A 17,892-nucleotide genomic window follows, 5' to 3' on the forward strand; every position below is an offset into this window, starting at 1 on the left:
TTAAAAGTGAGCACTTTTAGTCTTCATTAAATACTTAACAAATTGTGTCCGTTAGATTTAATGAGAATTGTTAGAGGCTACACCTCCACCAAACAAAGTATATGGAGAGACATGGTTGCTACCAGTTCTCTGGGACAGTGCAGTAAGAGAATAACACAAGATTTTTTATCTGAAAAACTCCTTACTCAAGAGATTAAAAACCACGACTTACCCTAATAGGATTTTAACTCCACTAACCGAGCAAACTCAGGTTACAACTCTATTGCAAGCTAGAAGTTAACTCTCATAATCCCTCACCCTTACAATAACGCTTATGCAACCCTCACACTTGACTACCCCTAGCGAAGCACACTAATATACCTAGACTAACTCTAGCCTAGTGTACCACTCAAAGTTCTTGTGAAGACAGTCTTTCAATAAGCAATCTTTGAGAATTCAATTAATACGCCTAGACTAACTCTAGCCTAGCGTACCACTCAAAGGCATCCTTTGAGAATTCAATTAATACGCCTAGACTAACTCTAGCCTAGCGTACCACTCAAAGGCATCCTTTGAGAATTCACCATAATAACTAACACTAGCCACCCATACATTAATACAACTAAGTTAACTCTAGCCTAGTGTACCACTCAAAGGCTTGAGGAAACACACTTCCAACAAGCAACTTTTGAAACTTCAAAACTCTTACAATCAACTTCTTTTTAAGGAAGTAGGTTTACAGTTTAAGCACAAAAGAACAAAGACTCAACAACCTAAGGACCTAAAGCATCTTCAGTTCTGGATCTGGTCCTTCGGGTTGCTGAGGCTCTGTTCTTGAGGAACACCTTAAAAGGTGGAGACTTGCACTTTGGATGGAGTAGTTTTCGGATTGTACAAGAATGTTTTTCATTTGAGCATGGTGTTGTAAATGTAGAGGGAAGGGGGGTGAGAAAGTGACAGCCCATACTGGTCCTCTGCTGCTGTATTGCTGCTGCACTGTTATACTGCTACAGTGTCGGCAGCTTTACAGCTGTAGAGTTGACTTTTCAATGCTCCAGGGACCTTGTCTCTCATCTGGTGGAACCTGGTCCCTCATCTGTTCTTGAACGGGCTGCAACAACTCTGCTGCTACGCTGCTGCAATGTCAGTCTCTTTATAGTTGTACAGTTGACCAAGCAATAGCTGGGGACTTGATCTCATCTGGTCCCTCTAAATCTGTATCTGGTCCTTCATATATGAACATATCCTGCTGGGAACCTGATCTCATCTGGTCCCTCTGAAAATATATTTGGTCCTTCATATATGAACATATCCTGCAGCTTGTGTAGTGAGATTGATTGCATCTGTTTTTTCAAGGAGCATGTCAACATACTTCCTTAGGGTTTGTCAAATCATCAAAACACAAGGTATCATAACTCATCAATTTCCCCCTTTTTGATGATGACAAAGAAATATACTTTGTATTCCCCCTAAGGACCATATTTCTTACTTGTTCCCCCTGAAGCTGAGACTGCCTTCTCACTTTTTCCCCTTGAAGCTCAGATCGCAAGACGCATAGTTGTTTTCTAGTTCCTTGAGTAAGGTTTGTCAAATCATCAAAACATAATATAGCATAACGGAGCAAGAACTCTTGAAGAAAAAAGGATTTGAGGGAACTCACTCTTGAGGTATAATTTTTGTAGGTTTTGCTGCTACTTATTTATTTTCAATATGGTACAAATTTTTTATGTACGATTTCTAGTGTTTGGTCTATCTTTTTTAGTGTTTAGATAGTCTTTTGTGTTACAATATCTAGGATTTGATGAAGTTTTTCGGTGTTTATGGTTTAATTTTTTCTTCTTCTTATATTCTCATCAAATTTAACAAATGGAATTTATTAAATATATACATAAATAAAAATACTCAATTTTAGTAAATTTAAAGGATAAAAATTGTTTAAAACATACTTTAAAGACTAATTTGAATTTACTCCCAAACATAAGGGACCAATTTAGTCATTTTCTCTAATATTGGTGTATATGTATTATATGCGTGTTTGTTTTGTGTGGGGAAACGGCAGAGAAAGACCAAAGAAATGATTGAGAAATGTGTTTGATGATTTTTCTTTTGACTAGTAAAGGTTTTGATTATTTTGAGAAGTTATATGATTTCTCTGGTCAATTCTGGAAGTTGCTAATTGTTATTTTTATGAGGACATTTATTCCTCTTAACTTATGTCACTTGGTTGTAGTTAGTACTACCACGTTTCCATTAACTTCCTTGGCTTAAATTTCATATCGATTTTAATTTACACTATATGATTTTGAGTTCAAAATTCTACCGCATCTAGTCTGAATTACAAATTCAAAATTTATTATTTGTATTTATTTAATAGAAATTTTAACACGTAAATAAAATCTAAATTGACAACTATTAAGTTCGAATGAATCTTTAACTTCTTTGTTAGGTCCGCCCCCACTTTTATAGCGCCCACTAGAGTACTAATTAGGATAAACTAGATATCAGATATAATATACTAAATGGTAATTAAAACCTATTAGGGAAATGGTAAGAGACTCATCAAAAGAAAATTAAGACTTAATTTTTAGAGATAGGGCTAACGGTAGTCTAACTATTATTAATAAATCTAATATAATAATCATAATAAGACCGTTCAAGAAAAATAAATGATATTCACAGGCCGTAGGGTAGGGAAGTCTTCAAAGCAAAGAAGAAAAGGGGAAGACAGCAAGTGTGTGTTTGCGTTTACAACGCGTTGAAGGATATGTATCATCATTTTTTATATATGACTTTTTCTTTTGGTTTTGGATAGCAAACACAATTATTTATATCAAGAACCTAGTATCTTTCCTCTTACTCTTTCTTTTATATTTTTAATTCACTGTCCTATATTAATTTTGAGGTTTAGACTAATTTAAACTCGCGTCTCGTAAGATTCATTACACGAAGAAGCGCTCTTTGCTACTATTTTTTCAATTTTCAGAGTTTAAATTCAATACATTTGATTAAAGGTAGAGAAATTGGGAAATATTCATAAATAGCCATTATGACAGAGTTTTAACTAATACGAGTGAATTTCCAAACATCGCCATGAAATTAAAATTTGAAACACCATCCTGGTGACAATTTTAAATTTAAAAATAGAGCCAAACAAGACACTATTTCCTACCTGAACTATCAACTAGATGTGTTTTAATACATAGATGTTGATAATTCAGGTAGAAAAAGAAAACAACCGATAGATTGGGTGTGAAACTCGCTTAAAAGTGATAGTGCAAGTGTGTATTTGAATTTGTGATATCAATCATAGCATGTCTGGCCCCTAATCTAGCCAAAACTTTGAACTTTCGACTATAGCATTGAATATTTTTCCTGAGGCTTTACTAAATATTCAACCCTATACATTTTATTTGTGGTGTATTCAAGTCCAGTGTTGTGGTTTTTGGTTATGGATGTTTAAGTATGAAAAGATCTCAATTACTTATTTATTTATATCTTTAATACGCTTCTTCACGTGCAATTTTGATTTTCTAGAAGCTCTGAACTTAGGACCTTTACCTGTTTTGGTATTGTATTGAATTGTTTCACCATATTATAAATTTCATCTAAAATCTTAAAGTGTTCGAAAAAACATACTTTTATTTACACTTGATGTTTATACCAAGCGAATGTGTAGTTGACAGTACTTCTATTACTTAACTTTGATAAATTGATATATGTTTTCATCTTAATATGTCACAATTCGAATCATAACATTCTAGTAACTTTTACTTATTACAATGAATTAGTTAGTGAATTATCCTCACTATTGAACTGAATTAGGGTAAAAACTCGAGCAGGTCAAAATGCTAATAGCAATTAAATCCGATTAGTAAATTAAAAAGTGAATTATTTAGTCAATTATCTTTCTCACTATTATTCCTATACTCTCAATGTGAAACAAAAATTAAAAACATTAGAAGGAAAAAAAATGACATAACGATCATTTATCTATTGTTAATAAGTCTAATATAATAATCAAATCAAAATAAGACCATTAAAGAATAAGTTAATTGGTGTACTAATCCTAAAAGATAAGCGATCCGTTAGGTGCTGGGGCGAGAGTGTAGGGAAGTTTTCTAAGTAAACAAGAACTAGAATATAATTAATACCAGGATTCATTATTGAATAAGTTTTATTCTTTTTGGATAGCACATAGAATTAATTAGATTAATAATTAGGCACCTGGTATCACAATTATAAGCCATTCTGTTAGGCCGAAAATTAGTTGATGATTTACATAATGAACTATGATTGTAGTTAGGTTAAGGGGGCCATCCACATTCAGTTTTGCAAGCCAACGCAAGGAGTAATATCATATAATCTATGATAGGAAATGAAAAGAATTGTCTAATCAAAAATCTCAAACAGATTTTCAGTAAGTCAATACTAAAATTTTCGGCACCTATTGATGTGATATTAATTTAGAAGTTTTTTGTCAATGAAGAGGGCCATGTTTCTATAGATTCATGTGCTAAGATTCCCCTAAAAAAAATCAAGAGAGAAGTCCATTGCGCATTTTGTTTTTTGTTGCTCAAGTTCAAAGCACATTAATTACGCCTTGATGAAAGAAAATACTCCCTCGTATATTAATAAATGGTGTTTTTAACTTATGCACACTCCTTAAGAAATTACTTACATCCTAGAAAAGCTATTTAATGATTCTTGAATATGTAAATAAAGATAATTTTAAAAGAATAAAATCATTTTCTTCTTGAAATCCTAAAGCACCACTTATTTTGAAACAAAGAAATATGCATAATGCATGAACTATGATTGTAGTTGGGTGTAATGGGGCGATCCACAATCACTTTTGCAAGCCAACGCAAGGAGTGATATCATATTAATATATGATATGAAATGAAAAGATTTGTCTAATCAAATCTCAAATAGATTTTCAAGAAGTCAATACTAAAATTTTCGGCACCTACTGATATGATAATTTAGAAGTTTTTTTGTCAAAGAAGAGGGCCATGTTTCTATAGATTCATAGTGTTAAGGCTCCACTAAAAATGTCTTTTTAATAAGAGAGGTATCTAAGACACACTAATTACGCCTTGATGAAGGAAAATAGTAGAGTAGGAGAGGTAAAGACAAATGAGAATAAATAAGTACATAGAAAAGGGAACACCATGTTCCTAGCCACAAGATTAAAAGTTCTCTTTTACTGTTAAAGTCGTCTTTTAACTCTTCTCGTTTGGTACGATGGATAAGTAAAAATGGTCCTGGGATAAAAATTTAATGCCGCCTTATCCCACGTTTGATTGGAATAAAATTCCGAGATAACTAATCCGGGGATTTGTTATCCCGGGATTATAGTGTTATTTCATCCCACATTGAGGGTGGGATAACAATCCCGGGATAACTTGTTTTCTAACCAAACGAGCCCAATTATTTAACTCTATAACATCGTCAAAGCCTTTCCATTGGCCAAGCGCATTCGTTGCTAGAAACCTTTCTTATTCTTAGATCACTTCCTATTTAGTTGCTTAATATATACTACATGCTAATCATATTAAGAATAAAAAGTAACTCCTTCACTTCACTTTAAGCTAAGTTCACAAGTTGGGAAGTGCTTATCTCAGGTTTTTTTTCTTTTATATAGTCTCTCTAACTTGTCTGGTTAATCGGCCTACCTATTTAAATTAGATGAACATATCTATGCTTCATTTATTCTTGCTTCCCGTTGTACTTCTTCATCTAATATCAAACGATCTATAGCTTCATTTATTCTTGCTTCCTGTTGTATCTCTTCATCTAGTATCAAACGATTCATTAGACAACTTTATCACTTACTCCTTGGCTCAAAAGGAGCTAATCCAATTCAAGTGAGACCAATTTTCAACTATGATTAAGGATTATCATGTCCAAAGGCAAGAAAGATGAGCTCCCTGTCTTGTTTGGTTGTTTCTCCCAGTTACGTTTGACAAACTAAACTGTGTAATTTTCTGATTCATTTTCCCTTCTTTTCGAATTTCGATAGGAGCCAAACATAGGGAAGAAGGCCACTTCAGGAATAGTGTAAAACATGTCATGCAATTAAGTCACTTATAAGGTAATTACAGAAAAGTTAGGATGAACATTAATTGATAACCTAATAAAAATGATAGATCACAAATTAAACCTCATTAATAGAGTAAAAACAATCTTCACGTTGTTCACTTGCAAATCAGTACATGCATTAGAACACATAACTATCAATTAGTCAACGACGCCTCAGTTCCAACCTAGTGGTGATTAAAATGCCTACATAATAAGAAATTGAACGAAAGAAGACGAAAATGCTAATGTTACTTTTTTTGCTTATATGTAACTTTGGTCAGCATCTCACAACCATGTTTGACTGTATTAGAACACCAAATGAAGCCAATAAAATGGAATGGAATGGAATGCAAATCTAGAAAACCAGAAAATAAAGACAAGAGACCACTATATTATGGTTACATTTGAGCTAATTTATATACCTAAGTTGAGCTTTAACACGTCAATCCAGGTTAATAAAAAAACAACTTTAAAGGACAGCGGGGAAAATCAACTTTTAGCTTGGTTGGTATTTGCTGAGGGAGGTGATTGTTGGTTTTGTCCTTTGGGAGGGATCTTTGATTGCATCACTCGTAGCTCATTGGCGATCTCAGTAAAGTTAGGCCTCTCCGACGGTTCAGCTGACCAACATCTCTCCATCAGTGATTTCCAGTCTAGGTCACATGACTCGGGCACAGGAGGCCGCAAGGTATTACTCACGATACCACCTGCATTCGATTTGGTCATCAATACTCACACCGGTTTGTCATCTTAGTAAGCATTTTGACTAACATTTGGTTGAAGTAGAAACAAAAAAGAATTGAGATAATGATCAAAACCCTAAACTACTATCACATTTTCGTCAGTTTCATACTCTTGTTTATGTTTACCCCGAACTATAACTTTCAAGTGCTAAAGCCCCTGGCTTTTATGATGGCTAATTAAGCCAGAAAAATCAGATTTTCAATTTCTTTGTTATTTCTCTTTAGTTCTTTTTATAACTGACTTTTGTTGTTCACATAAATGGCTTTTTTGCCCCTCACGCGCCTCTAAGGAGGCATTAAGACGCACTTTGGTCAGGCCAAGGGGGTTTTAGCGCTTGAAAGTTTTTCAGGGGAGTAACGTAAACAAGGCATAGTTAACTATGAAACTGATAAAAATGTGATAGTTTTGGGGCATTTTAATCCATTATCTCAAAAGAATTTGAAGACATAGCGACTGCAATGAGATATTACCAATGATAGCCCCATAGTGCAATTCGGCATATGGTTCTTCTCCGGTAAGAAGTTCCCACAGTACAATTCCAAAGGAGAAAACGTCAACCTACAAATACAACCAGCAAATTATGTGTTGATACGCGTGGATAACGAGATGAAAATATGACTTTTGGATACCTTCTCAGAGACAAGACTACTGCTTCCATTGAGAAGTTCTGGCGCCATCCAGGGGAGTGTTCCTCGTACACCGCCTGAGATTAGTGTTTGACATTTCACTTTGGATAACCCCAAATCACCAACCTAAAACACAAAGGATAGATTTGCAGTCAATATCTAAGTGAAACAGATGATAGCATGGCAGGGAGCTTTTATGAAAGACCGACAAAAAGCCAAAAGCAACTAGCAATGTGAATTCTGAAGTAGGCAAGAAATGATGGAGGGCAGTAAGACTTAACAATAACGATCAAAATAATAACATTAAGGACGATAACAGTGACGCCCATGATGATAATGATAGCATGACGATGATACCACCAATGCTGAAGATGGTAGTGGTAATACATGCAAGAACACAAACCATGGATCAATGTTGTCAAAGGTGAAAAGCGTAGAAAAGCACCAATGGTTTCAGAGATTTAAGTGCAAAGCACATACAATCTTGGCTTTATTAAAGAAGAGGTGAAAATATATGTAACGCAAGAAAAAAGTAGTACAAACAAAAAATATCTGAACAGATTGAAACTGCAATCACATATAAAACAAAAGTTATATCTGTCAAATTTAAAAACCATCTAAAACTTCAGCTTTAGATGGCATGCAATGATGCAATTTTAAATTTTTTAATTCAGATTTCTACCTCGCTATACCAAATTTCCAATTTCTAGTCACCAAAAATATTTACGCATTAACATTTCTTAGTAATTAATATATCACTTTGCTGACAACATTTATTTTTTAGTCTCTTCCTCTTTTTGATTAAGCACCGGGTGTCCGGGTCTCTTTGAGCCCCGACTAATCCCGGGGGTGCACAGGCCCTCGGTAAGGAGTTTCCCGCAAGTGCACCACGGGTAATTCAGGGTTTTACCCCAGTCCGATGGCCCTCAGAAATTGTTTGCACCCAGTGGGTTTCGAACTTGAGACCTTGAAAGGGAGCGCCCCAAGGCTCAAGCCAATTACCACCAGGCCAACCCCTGAGGGTTAGTCTCTTCCTCTTCAAAACAAATTGCATGACGAAGAGGCACACGCCTTAGCCCTTTAATGCCTGCATCAAAGCAAATGCCTAAACAAGGCAAAACGCCTAGCTTGAGCTTCAACTAGCTTCATGACTTATTTGTGTCTCAAATAGCCCTAATAATACTGCTCTGGATGGTGCCCTAGAAGGGGTGATGATGCACTAAGGTACGAGCTCTATGGAATGAACATCCTAGAAGGGGTGCTAGGACTCTACAGCATTTTTTTTTTCAAGTAATAATTTTATTGAACCAAAAGTTATGATTCTTGACGAATCTCACCCGATCGTCCATGTAGACCTAAAACTCATGGTGCACCAATATTTCCACAAAACAAGGAAACAAGGTTAGTTCCTCTATAGAATTCTATAGCATAGTAGCAAGGAGAAGAAACTCATTGGTGCGTTGTCCTGTGTCTCTTGGTACCTTTTATTGGAAAGCTACAGCCAATTACTTTTAAAAGCGAAAAGCGGAAAACAAATGACAACTTCTGTGGGGCTTTGAAGCGAAAAGTGAAGAGCATATTTCTTTGGAAAGAAGCGTATTATTTAACATGAAATAAAACAATATCAAACATCTATGAATTTAGCACAGTAAAAATTAAATTGCAATAAAAAATAACTAATTCCACACCAACATACGATACTGCTTATATTAATCCAACACTTCAAAGTTGAAATTCAAATAAGCGATCAATTCTCGTCGGAATCACCCTGTGCAACTGTTGTTTAAAGCGCAGACTTCTCTAAAGTCCAAAACTTTATCCATAAAGCAATAATCCCACGCTTCATATCGCTTCGTCCTTTCAACAAGAAGGAGATGACTCTAAGTAAATCTTCCCGCCTGGTGTAACATTTAAAATACTTTACTTTCCTCTTAGCACTGACTCAGATATCCTAACCGATTTCCCGTGGCAAAAATTTCATCAGTCAAAATTAAGATTAAGCTATTCTTCTTAACTCAAATTGAGGAAAACACTAAGTCAGGTTTATCCAATGTGCCTTTAAACCCCCTTTTTGGGATAAGTAAGCAATTTTTACCTTAAGTCGGCACGGTTGATGATCATCTGGGTTTTACTGAGATTGACAGTTCATTAGGCTTTACTCTAACGCAGAGAGAGTGTATCTTTGCAAAAAAATAAAAGAAAACAATTCGAAAGGGCTTGACTAAGTAGTAGATACGATCCAGGGGCACACGAGCACGATGTACGAAAAGGCTCTGGTTCATGTTGCCCGCTCTTCCTCTTATGACGGTAGTGTCTAGGCCAACTTGCCGCACAGACTATTTGACCGGGTATCAACTACCTCCCACCCCCCACCCGCACAAGTACCAGTAACTCTATTCGCCAAGGCTTAGGCAAGATCGGAAGAAATCACAGTGTTTTTGCCTCAGCTAGAATTTGAACTTGAGACCTCATAGTTCTCCTCTCACTCAATTGACCACTAGGTCACACCTGTGTTCTCCGCTCTTTTTCATTGTTTGTACAACTTTCTTTGAAATCAGAATTTCTTGAGAGCCCCCCCGACCGACTAAAGGCGCAATGGCATCCGGTTTTGAATTCGGCTAAGGTGTGAGCAAGGGTATCATCAAAAGAAAATAAATTACACAAATTAGACAAGCATTTTTATAGTGTAATCGCTAGTACTTAAAAGGAACCATCAAAGTGAATTCGGCCTAGATTTGGTACTACCCAAAATAGCAATAAATTTGATAGCATAACTTAAACAATAAGCAAGGACTTTAAAAAGCTAAAGCTGAAAGCATTGAAAAAAATTCTATGAAAACCTGAAATCTATCGGATCCAAAGGAAAAAAAAAACTTGGTTTCTCAGTCTTAGTTACTCACTTAAGTAGCACAGTCCTAAATGTGGCACCATGAAGGACATAAATACAGGCATTATTACATGTGTCTTACATCCATAGATTTGATTCTTATTCATATAACCAAAATCTTCGAGGAAAACATTGAAAGACAATGGATATACCTAACAAATCTCAAGATCCTAATGTCAAGAGAAATTAAAGCAAGGTCCATTCACACCCCCCAAAGGTTAGTCTTTATAATTGAATTTTTATATGCCTAACCATTTTAACTGAGCAAAAATATGAAATCAAGAAGAGTAACACGTAAACACGATTGCCCTAAACAGCTAAAACAATAAAAAAAAGAAAATTAGGTGGGCTGGATTGTTTCGGTAAGGTAGTGAATTGACAAGCCTAAGCACAATTGAATATGTCACCTAAAGCTTAAAGCCTTGTTAGCTAGACTATAATCGTTCCCTATTTTGCTCAGGCATATAGCCAAAACTATGAAGATATATTTGATACTTGGAGAAAAGATTGCACAATCCAGATTCTCTAAAGGGAAAGAATGTTTTTGATGAAATAATTGGTTTTCATAGAAGGCATCAAGAAGATGAAGAAATATACAAATAGAGAGTAAGGCTACATTGTAGCCGCAAAAAGCAAAATGAGACCTTGTTAGCTACATTTCAGGTGCAAAAGCAAAAGAAAGTCGCTGGTCCTTGGAGATTTCTCGCTTATTTAGAGAACCTACAATAGGTGCAGTAGGTTCGAAACTCGGTGAGTAATAGACCCGTCCCTCTACCCTTGTCCACTTAAATACCAGCCTTTTAGTCTGCAACAGGGTCAGAACCTACTGTACATACTGTAGTTCTTTGATGAAGTTGCACATATGATATTCTTATCATCTTTTTAAAAGTACTGCTGAATCTAGGTTCAGGTCTTTGAATTTAATCCCCACCTTAATAAATCAGGTCATTTCATTTGAACACACAGAAAATGCAGGTCCATAGGCATATCTGATATTGGTTAATAAGCAGAAACATTGATAGCTGAAGCACCCAGCTAACCTCGAACAACAACCCGGTGTATATGATATCCAGCGTTAATGCCGATGGAATGCACTAAGGTTTACGGAAGATCTTACAAGTAATTCGACATGATAGATCTTGTTCACAACCTGGAGTGAGTAGCTGTAAAGAGTAAAGACTAGTAGACTATCATGATTCATGATTCACCTTTCCCAATAATAGTTCCGGCGGACAATTAATTTAGAAGGGAGGGAAACAGGTGTAGGAATAAACAGTGCCATTTTCTCAGGATGGGGTCCCTCATACTTTCTGGCAAATGGTATAAAACTTCAATTGTTTTCAATTATAGAATTTGCCATGAAAGATTAAAAGGGTGGGAAAGGCAAAAGGTGAAGGATTTTTGCTTTAGGCCCCATCTCAAGGCTGGCTACTATATCAAGACGTTCTACTACACCCAATGTGAAATGATGAACCTCATCTTTTGTATCTCAAGTCATCTACAATCTTTTTGTACCAAAAATACTATCCCTGTTTGTTATTTTTCTTGAGGCAGATACAAAGTTTATCAATTTTAAACTATGATGTAGCTCTTCAGCTGGGAACTTCTTGAGATGTTAAGCAATAAACACATCACCTCAAATGCAAAAGCAGCCTCCAAACTCTTAAGTCCTTTTTCAAAAAAAAATTGATAAGACAAGGATTAACACTCCTTCCCTTGTCTAGATAATTGGCTACTAATTTTTTAACATTTCTGCACATCATTTTTTACCAACTGACAAATAAAAGCATCTCCTGGCATTGACTAACCTTGCATATTGGACGGTGCGGATCACGCAGATTAACCAACAGATTGTCGCTTTTCAAGTCAAAGTGCACTATATTCTTCCCATGCAAATACTCCATTCCAAATGCAACATCCATGGCGATCACGAGGCGTTTCCGCTTATCCAGATTCCTGAAAACAATATGCAATGCATTTAGTCATCCCATTCTTTATGTGTTAACACCACAAAATAGCATACAATATAATTGTACATAGAAGAGGACTGTAAGTGCTCAAACTCAAAACGATTAAATCAAACAAACGGCTTTCTGATCTCGCAAAAGTCAGGAGAATGTCATTAAAGAAACCTACTCAGCCACAAGTAACTAAAGGAAAAGCACTCTGCTACCCTTATGGTGCACTGGAAAAAGGACATCTAAAAATGATTTGGCCTTTATACTACCAAGTTATTTAATCACTAAAACCACAGCAGATATCAACCCGAACAAGTGAAACCCAAAATTCAGTGGTATAAAATCAGCAAAAATTAAGTTAACTAATAACAAAGGTTCCATTTCCAATATCTGCATAAAGAAGTAAAGATTGAGTTACCAATATGCAAAAGCACCATTTAATCCGTGCAAGCAAGAAGAAAGATTACCTCTCGTTCTTTTGTAAAGCATTTCTCAAGGACCCGTTAACCATATATTCTGTAACAGTCGCCACTGAGCCACCTGGACCATCTAGCACAACACCATAGAAGGCAACAACGTTTGGATGGTGCAAGTCTGCAAGTTTGATGGCCTCATTCCAGAAATCATCCCTCTAAATTAAAAGATAAGCACAACCAAAATATATACATGAGTAAAAGATGCAAAGATCTTGAATAAATTAGTAAAATTATCACGTGCAGAATTTGAAAGAAGCGGAAGACACCAACCATGCGCTCTTGTTCTGAAGCTTTCCCAGCAAAACACCTGTCATTAATCCTTTTAATTGCAACGTCAGTACCCCTCCACTTTCCATGATAAACAGTGCCAAATGTACCAGAACCCAATTCCCGAATCTCCTCGAGGTCACCATTTTTTATAATCTATTCACAAGAATGCACTTATTAAAATGAATGCAGGGAGAAATGAAAAATTGCAATGTGGCAGCGACATTAAAAGATCAGTACACTTTTCCAGTTAGGTGTATAACAAATTATGGAAATTGTACTGGACAAGAAATGTCGAACCTGTAAGCGTCCAATGCCATCTGATACAGGAAACCCGAGATTTGCTTTCTCTGGAAATTTACTTTTAGTTTCCTGAACAGATATTCATAGCTGATTAGCGAGACTGGCTAAGTTAAGATATAAGAAACTGATTTTAAACAACTTGCATTGCAGCAGCTGCTGTTTGTGTAAGAGAATTTAAGACCTCAAATTTATCCTTGGGGTCCTTTCCAGCATTAGTGGTTTCAAGTTCAGCATTCCGTTGGCTTGAAGATGGGGACAGGTCAGCATTAGATGGAGTTGATGAGTGAAGAACAGAAGCAGCGACGCCCTCAGCAACAGCCTGAAGTTCTTGCTTGATCATTTCGTCCTCTGAGCCTTTGATAGCAATTTGGAAAGGAAACAGTTAGGACTGCAAAAATATAAGATACCTACCAATACTAAATTCCAGAAAAAAGCAAATTGAAGCTTCTCACCTTTCTTGGACCGTGATTGATCTGAGCCGAAATCTGTATTACCTGAGGGAAGGTAAGCTCCATCCTCCAACCTAATCTGTGTTTGTAATCCACCATTAGCATTGCCAAAAGAATTGTCACCAGAATAATCCTTGGTGCCAGCAGCTTCCTTTTTTAGCTGAAGTCTACTAGGTTTAGGAGGAGGGAAATGGGCATCATGTTGCAAATTCCAGGGATCCTGGTTGCTATATAGAGAATTTGAGTTCTCCTGTACAGATGGTGCAGTAGCATCGAATACGGCCATTTCCGCAGTTGTAGGACTCAACATTGACTGGAAATGCTGAGCCCCATCTTTCCATTCACCAATAGCTGGAATTCTTTCTATTGCATGGGAGGAGATTTCACCTGGGATCAAGTTATTCACCCCATAGTTTGGTTGGGCATGCACGACTGGATTAGTCATAATAGGAGTCTCATTTGTAGAAATAGGTATTTCATTTGCATTCACGTTACTTGTAACCAAACCTGGATATCCCTCCCTCCCACCGAACTGTTGTACTCTGTTATTCAAGATGTCTTCCCTTCTAAAGTTATCAACAGCTGGCTTACTCTGCTCATTACTTGCTAAAATTTCAGCAGGGTGCATAAGAAGATTTTCCATCCTTCCCTCAATTTGACTCAAATGGTTGTAAGCTGTTACAGATTCTATTATATCATCTTCTTTCGGAAGCATGGTAGGTGCAGCAGTTCCACCACAATTCTTGGGTGATTCACCACTTAAGTTATCCACCAGTGTTTGACCAGGCAAGCCGCCTCCAACTTTAAGGAAATCACTATTGCCCGGTCTGTTCGCAGCAACTTCCTGTTTAACCTGATACTGTGATGGAACCAGTAGCTGCTCAGTGGCATTAACATGGCACGGTTGAGGAACACCACCAACAAAAACTCCATAAGGTGATTGCATCGTACCTGTTAACCCTATCATACCTTGCGGTGCTGACACCTTTGGGTGCTCTGGAAACTCGGGCTTTTGGAGGTTTCTATCATATTCATACTGTTTATCGACAGTTTGTGAGACTCCAATTACCTCACCTTGACCTTTTCCAGCTCCGTGATCTATCTGAGCCCCAATTCTTTGTCCAACAGCAGCTCCCTCACCCAGGGTTCCGGTTGTAACAGCTTGGTAAATAGGCCGCCCCCTCTCATCCAACCTAAGGCTGTGATACACTGGATTAAAATCAGATACTGTGCTTGCAGGACTCTCTCTTTGCTCTTGTACTACTGGATCCGAGTGTGCATGAGGCAGCGATTTTTGACACATTAGACAGTCATCAAACCTAGGCAATGCCTCGGAACCAGTAACAAGCGGTTGAGGCACCTGGCCTTCGGAAAGAGGTGGCACCTGCTGGGTATGCGGAATCTGGTGCCATCCATAAGGGGCATGAGGCTGATAAGCACTATATCCTTGGTCAAGAGGAAACTGCACAACTCTCTGAGCCATTTTGCCTTCTGCAGGATAATGTTCTAACCTAACATGTTGGGGCTGAACCAGATTGGGATTCATACTGACGTGGCCGGAAGGAGTCATTGTCATGTGATGAAAAGCAGGGACAAACTGCTGAGTCGGAGCGCCAGCAATTATATGCTGCTGCTGATTCATTACTGGCCCAACAGTACCCAAAATCTGTCGCGGGAATCCCATCTGAGAAGGGACTTGAACATAATCTGCACGGGTTTGAGGATCCACATAAGCCGGGACATATGGTGTAGTTCCTGGATACGTCACTCCTATTTGCTGCATATCATAACCCATTTGTTGCTGCTGTGCAGTGACAGGCAGAGTTTTCTCTAGCACATGCTCCGGCGGAGCAGATAGGGTTGGCACTGGCCCAGGAACGACTACTGGAATGGCCATTGGAGCAATAGAAGGTTCTTGAGAGGTAGCAGAAGTTCCACTAGGTGATAGTGTTTCGAAAGAAGGTACATTTCTAAGCTCCCCTTGACCGTGACCTTGACCTAAGCTATCAACAGCTTCAGAGCCACTAAATTCTGAATTCTGAGTGGAACCCGCACTAGCGTTACTCCCTTTTCTAGTAAGACCAAGACCACTAATCCCATTCACTGCCTCAACATACTTCTGTCCACTATCTTGCATATCTATTAATTGCACCACACTGGACGATTCCAGCTCTGAAGCCGAAAACAGAAACACCCTCAATTTAGCTGACCCATCCGAGGCTCTTTGAACCAACTTTTCATACTCATCCATCATATTTTCAAGATCTTCCGGACACGAAACAGATACAAGTGCATCAAGATCCTCATCAGGCAATTGGTACTTAATCACCACATCCTGCCCATACGTATCTACCATCTTGCGAACAAGTTCAGCATAACTCACATCCCTCCTAACACTAATAATCCTAGTGTGTCCACCCACATATCTCAATGCCCCATCACTCGGCCTCGGGATTATCCTCCCACCAAAACTGCACAAAAACTTAACTTTCCTCCCCGACACCGAACCATCATCACTAGCACGATCAGGCGCATTACTATCAACCCGTGCCCCGGAATGCAAATTCTGCGACGACCCATTTCCTGAATTCATAACACCAAGGCTACTCACAACACCCGGTGGCTGCTGTGAAGGCACGACCTGCGGGACCCACCCGGCTGCCCCTGGACCTGCATTGGTAAACCCTAAACCTACACTGGTAGGGTAATAAACCCCGGGTATAGTCCCGGGACTACCTCCAACATCCCGGGTCGGGTTACCATAAAACCCCTCAACGGGTCGACCCGACGAGGTCACAGGAGCAATACCTGAGTCTTCAGGCACTGTCCTAACAATGTTCAGTGGGCGCAAATCTTTGGGTACTGAATTCTGATCAAAAGCCATAATCCAACAAACAGTATATATTCCTATCTATACAAATCAAGATTGGATTTTTTTTAATTTTTTTTTCTACCAAGAACCTAAAATTTACTATTTTTGGTACTAGGTTTTTATCTTTCTCTACATTTGAGCTAACAAAAATCAAGAAAACACCATATTACTAACAGTTTCTTTGAACATCCAATAAACCCTAATAGGTTTTACACAAATACAAGCAAATCAAAAGGGTTTCTTAACAGACATATTTACTAAGTACCCAACAATCAAGAACTGAAAATTACCTTAAAATATCAAGAAAGTGGTGGAAACCAAGAACAAGAAGATAACTTTCTTGAAAATCTTTGTGTTTGTGCAGCTGATATGCCAAAAAGAAATGAGTTTCTTAATGGGAATATTATATATATATATATATATTTTTATTATTTTTTTTTTTTTGTGAGAGATTTTGCAGGGAGGAAGAAAGCTGCGTGGGTCGCTATCAAAATCTAGAGATGACAGAGGAAAGGGTATTTAGATTTTGATTTTTTGGTTTCTTGAAAAAAGTTTGGAGAATACTATAATGTTTTTATTAATTTTTTTTTTATTTTTTTATTAAAGAAATGGAAATAAGAAGTGTAGGAGGAAGGACACGTGGAAGAGTTCATGCAGAAGTGTTGCCATTTGCAAAACTCAGTCAATTTGGTGAGGGGGTTAATTATTACTTGCTGGAGTTAATGGTCAAAAATACAGTTGAACTACCGTTTTTTTTTAGTTTCCTACATGAAATACTATCAGTTATTTATCAAAACACACTTCAACTATCAGTTATTTCCTTTTTCTATCTGAATAATTGAGGTAGAAAAAAGTAACAACTGATAGTTGAGGTGCATTTTGAAAAATAGTTAGTGATAGTTTAGATAGAATAATCATTCATCTGATAGTTCTAATAGGAAAGTCACGAAAAAACGAGAGTTCAGGTGTGTTTTTGACCATTGCCTCTTATTACAGTCAAACCTTTTTATAATGGTAGCGTTTGTCCGAAAATTTCATAGCTGCTATAGTGAGGTGCTGTTATATATGTATACTGGCATTTGATATTTAAATCTCATTTAGCTGTTACAAACAAAAGTAAGCAAACAATTATTTTAGTACTTTCTACAATATATACTTGTTAATTTTAAAATCTCAATTGATTTTCATTTCTCATTAATTAAAAATTGAAAAGACTAATAAATTACCAATAAATCCATAATTAATTGTAC

The 17,892-nt window shown here is 37.2% G+C and overlaps 1 protein-coding gene across 2 annotated transcripts; it reads right to left on the bottom strand.

The window, feature by feature from the left end:
• Positions 1 to 6,296: 6,296 nt before the first annotated feature.
• Positions 6,297 to 17,161, bottom strand: LOC132603070 (uncharacterized). Of its 2 annotated transcripts, none has more exons than XM_060315950.1 (9): positions 13,774 to 17,161; positions 13,503 to 13,669; positions 13,319 to 13,390; positions 13,022 to 13,174; positions 12,743 to 12,906; positions 12,126 to 12,273; positions 7,434 to 7,556; positions 7,275 to 7,362; positions 6,297 to 6,767 (listed from the first exon to the last, which is right to left on the bottom strand). In XM_060315950.1, the coding sequence occupies exons 1-9, from the start codon at positions 16,652 to 16,654 to the stop codon at positions 6,550 to 6,552; spliced, it is 4,014 nt and encodes a 1,337-aa protein (XP_060171933.1). In that variant the 5' UTR covers positions 16,655 to 17,161; the 3' UTR covers positions 6,297 to 6,549. The 2 variants fall into 2 exon arrangements, with proteins under 2 accessions (XP_060171933.1, XP_060171932.1); XM_060315949.1 differs by having other exon boundaries at positions 13,503 to 13,675; positions 13,774 to 17,160.
• Between the last annotated feature and the right edge of the window lie 731 nt (positions 17,162 to 17,892).

This window comes from Lycium barbarum, chromosome 7 (assembly GCF_019175385.1).
Source record: "Lycium barbarum isolate Lr01 chromosome 7, ASM1917538v2, whole genome shotgun sequence".
Taxonomy (NCBI): Eukaryota; Viridiplantae; Streptophyta; class Magnoliopsida; order Solanales; family Solanaceae; genus Lycium; species Lycium barbarum.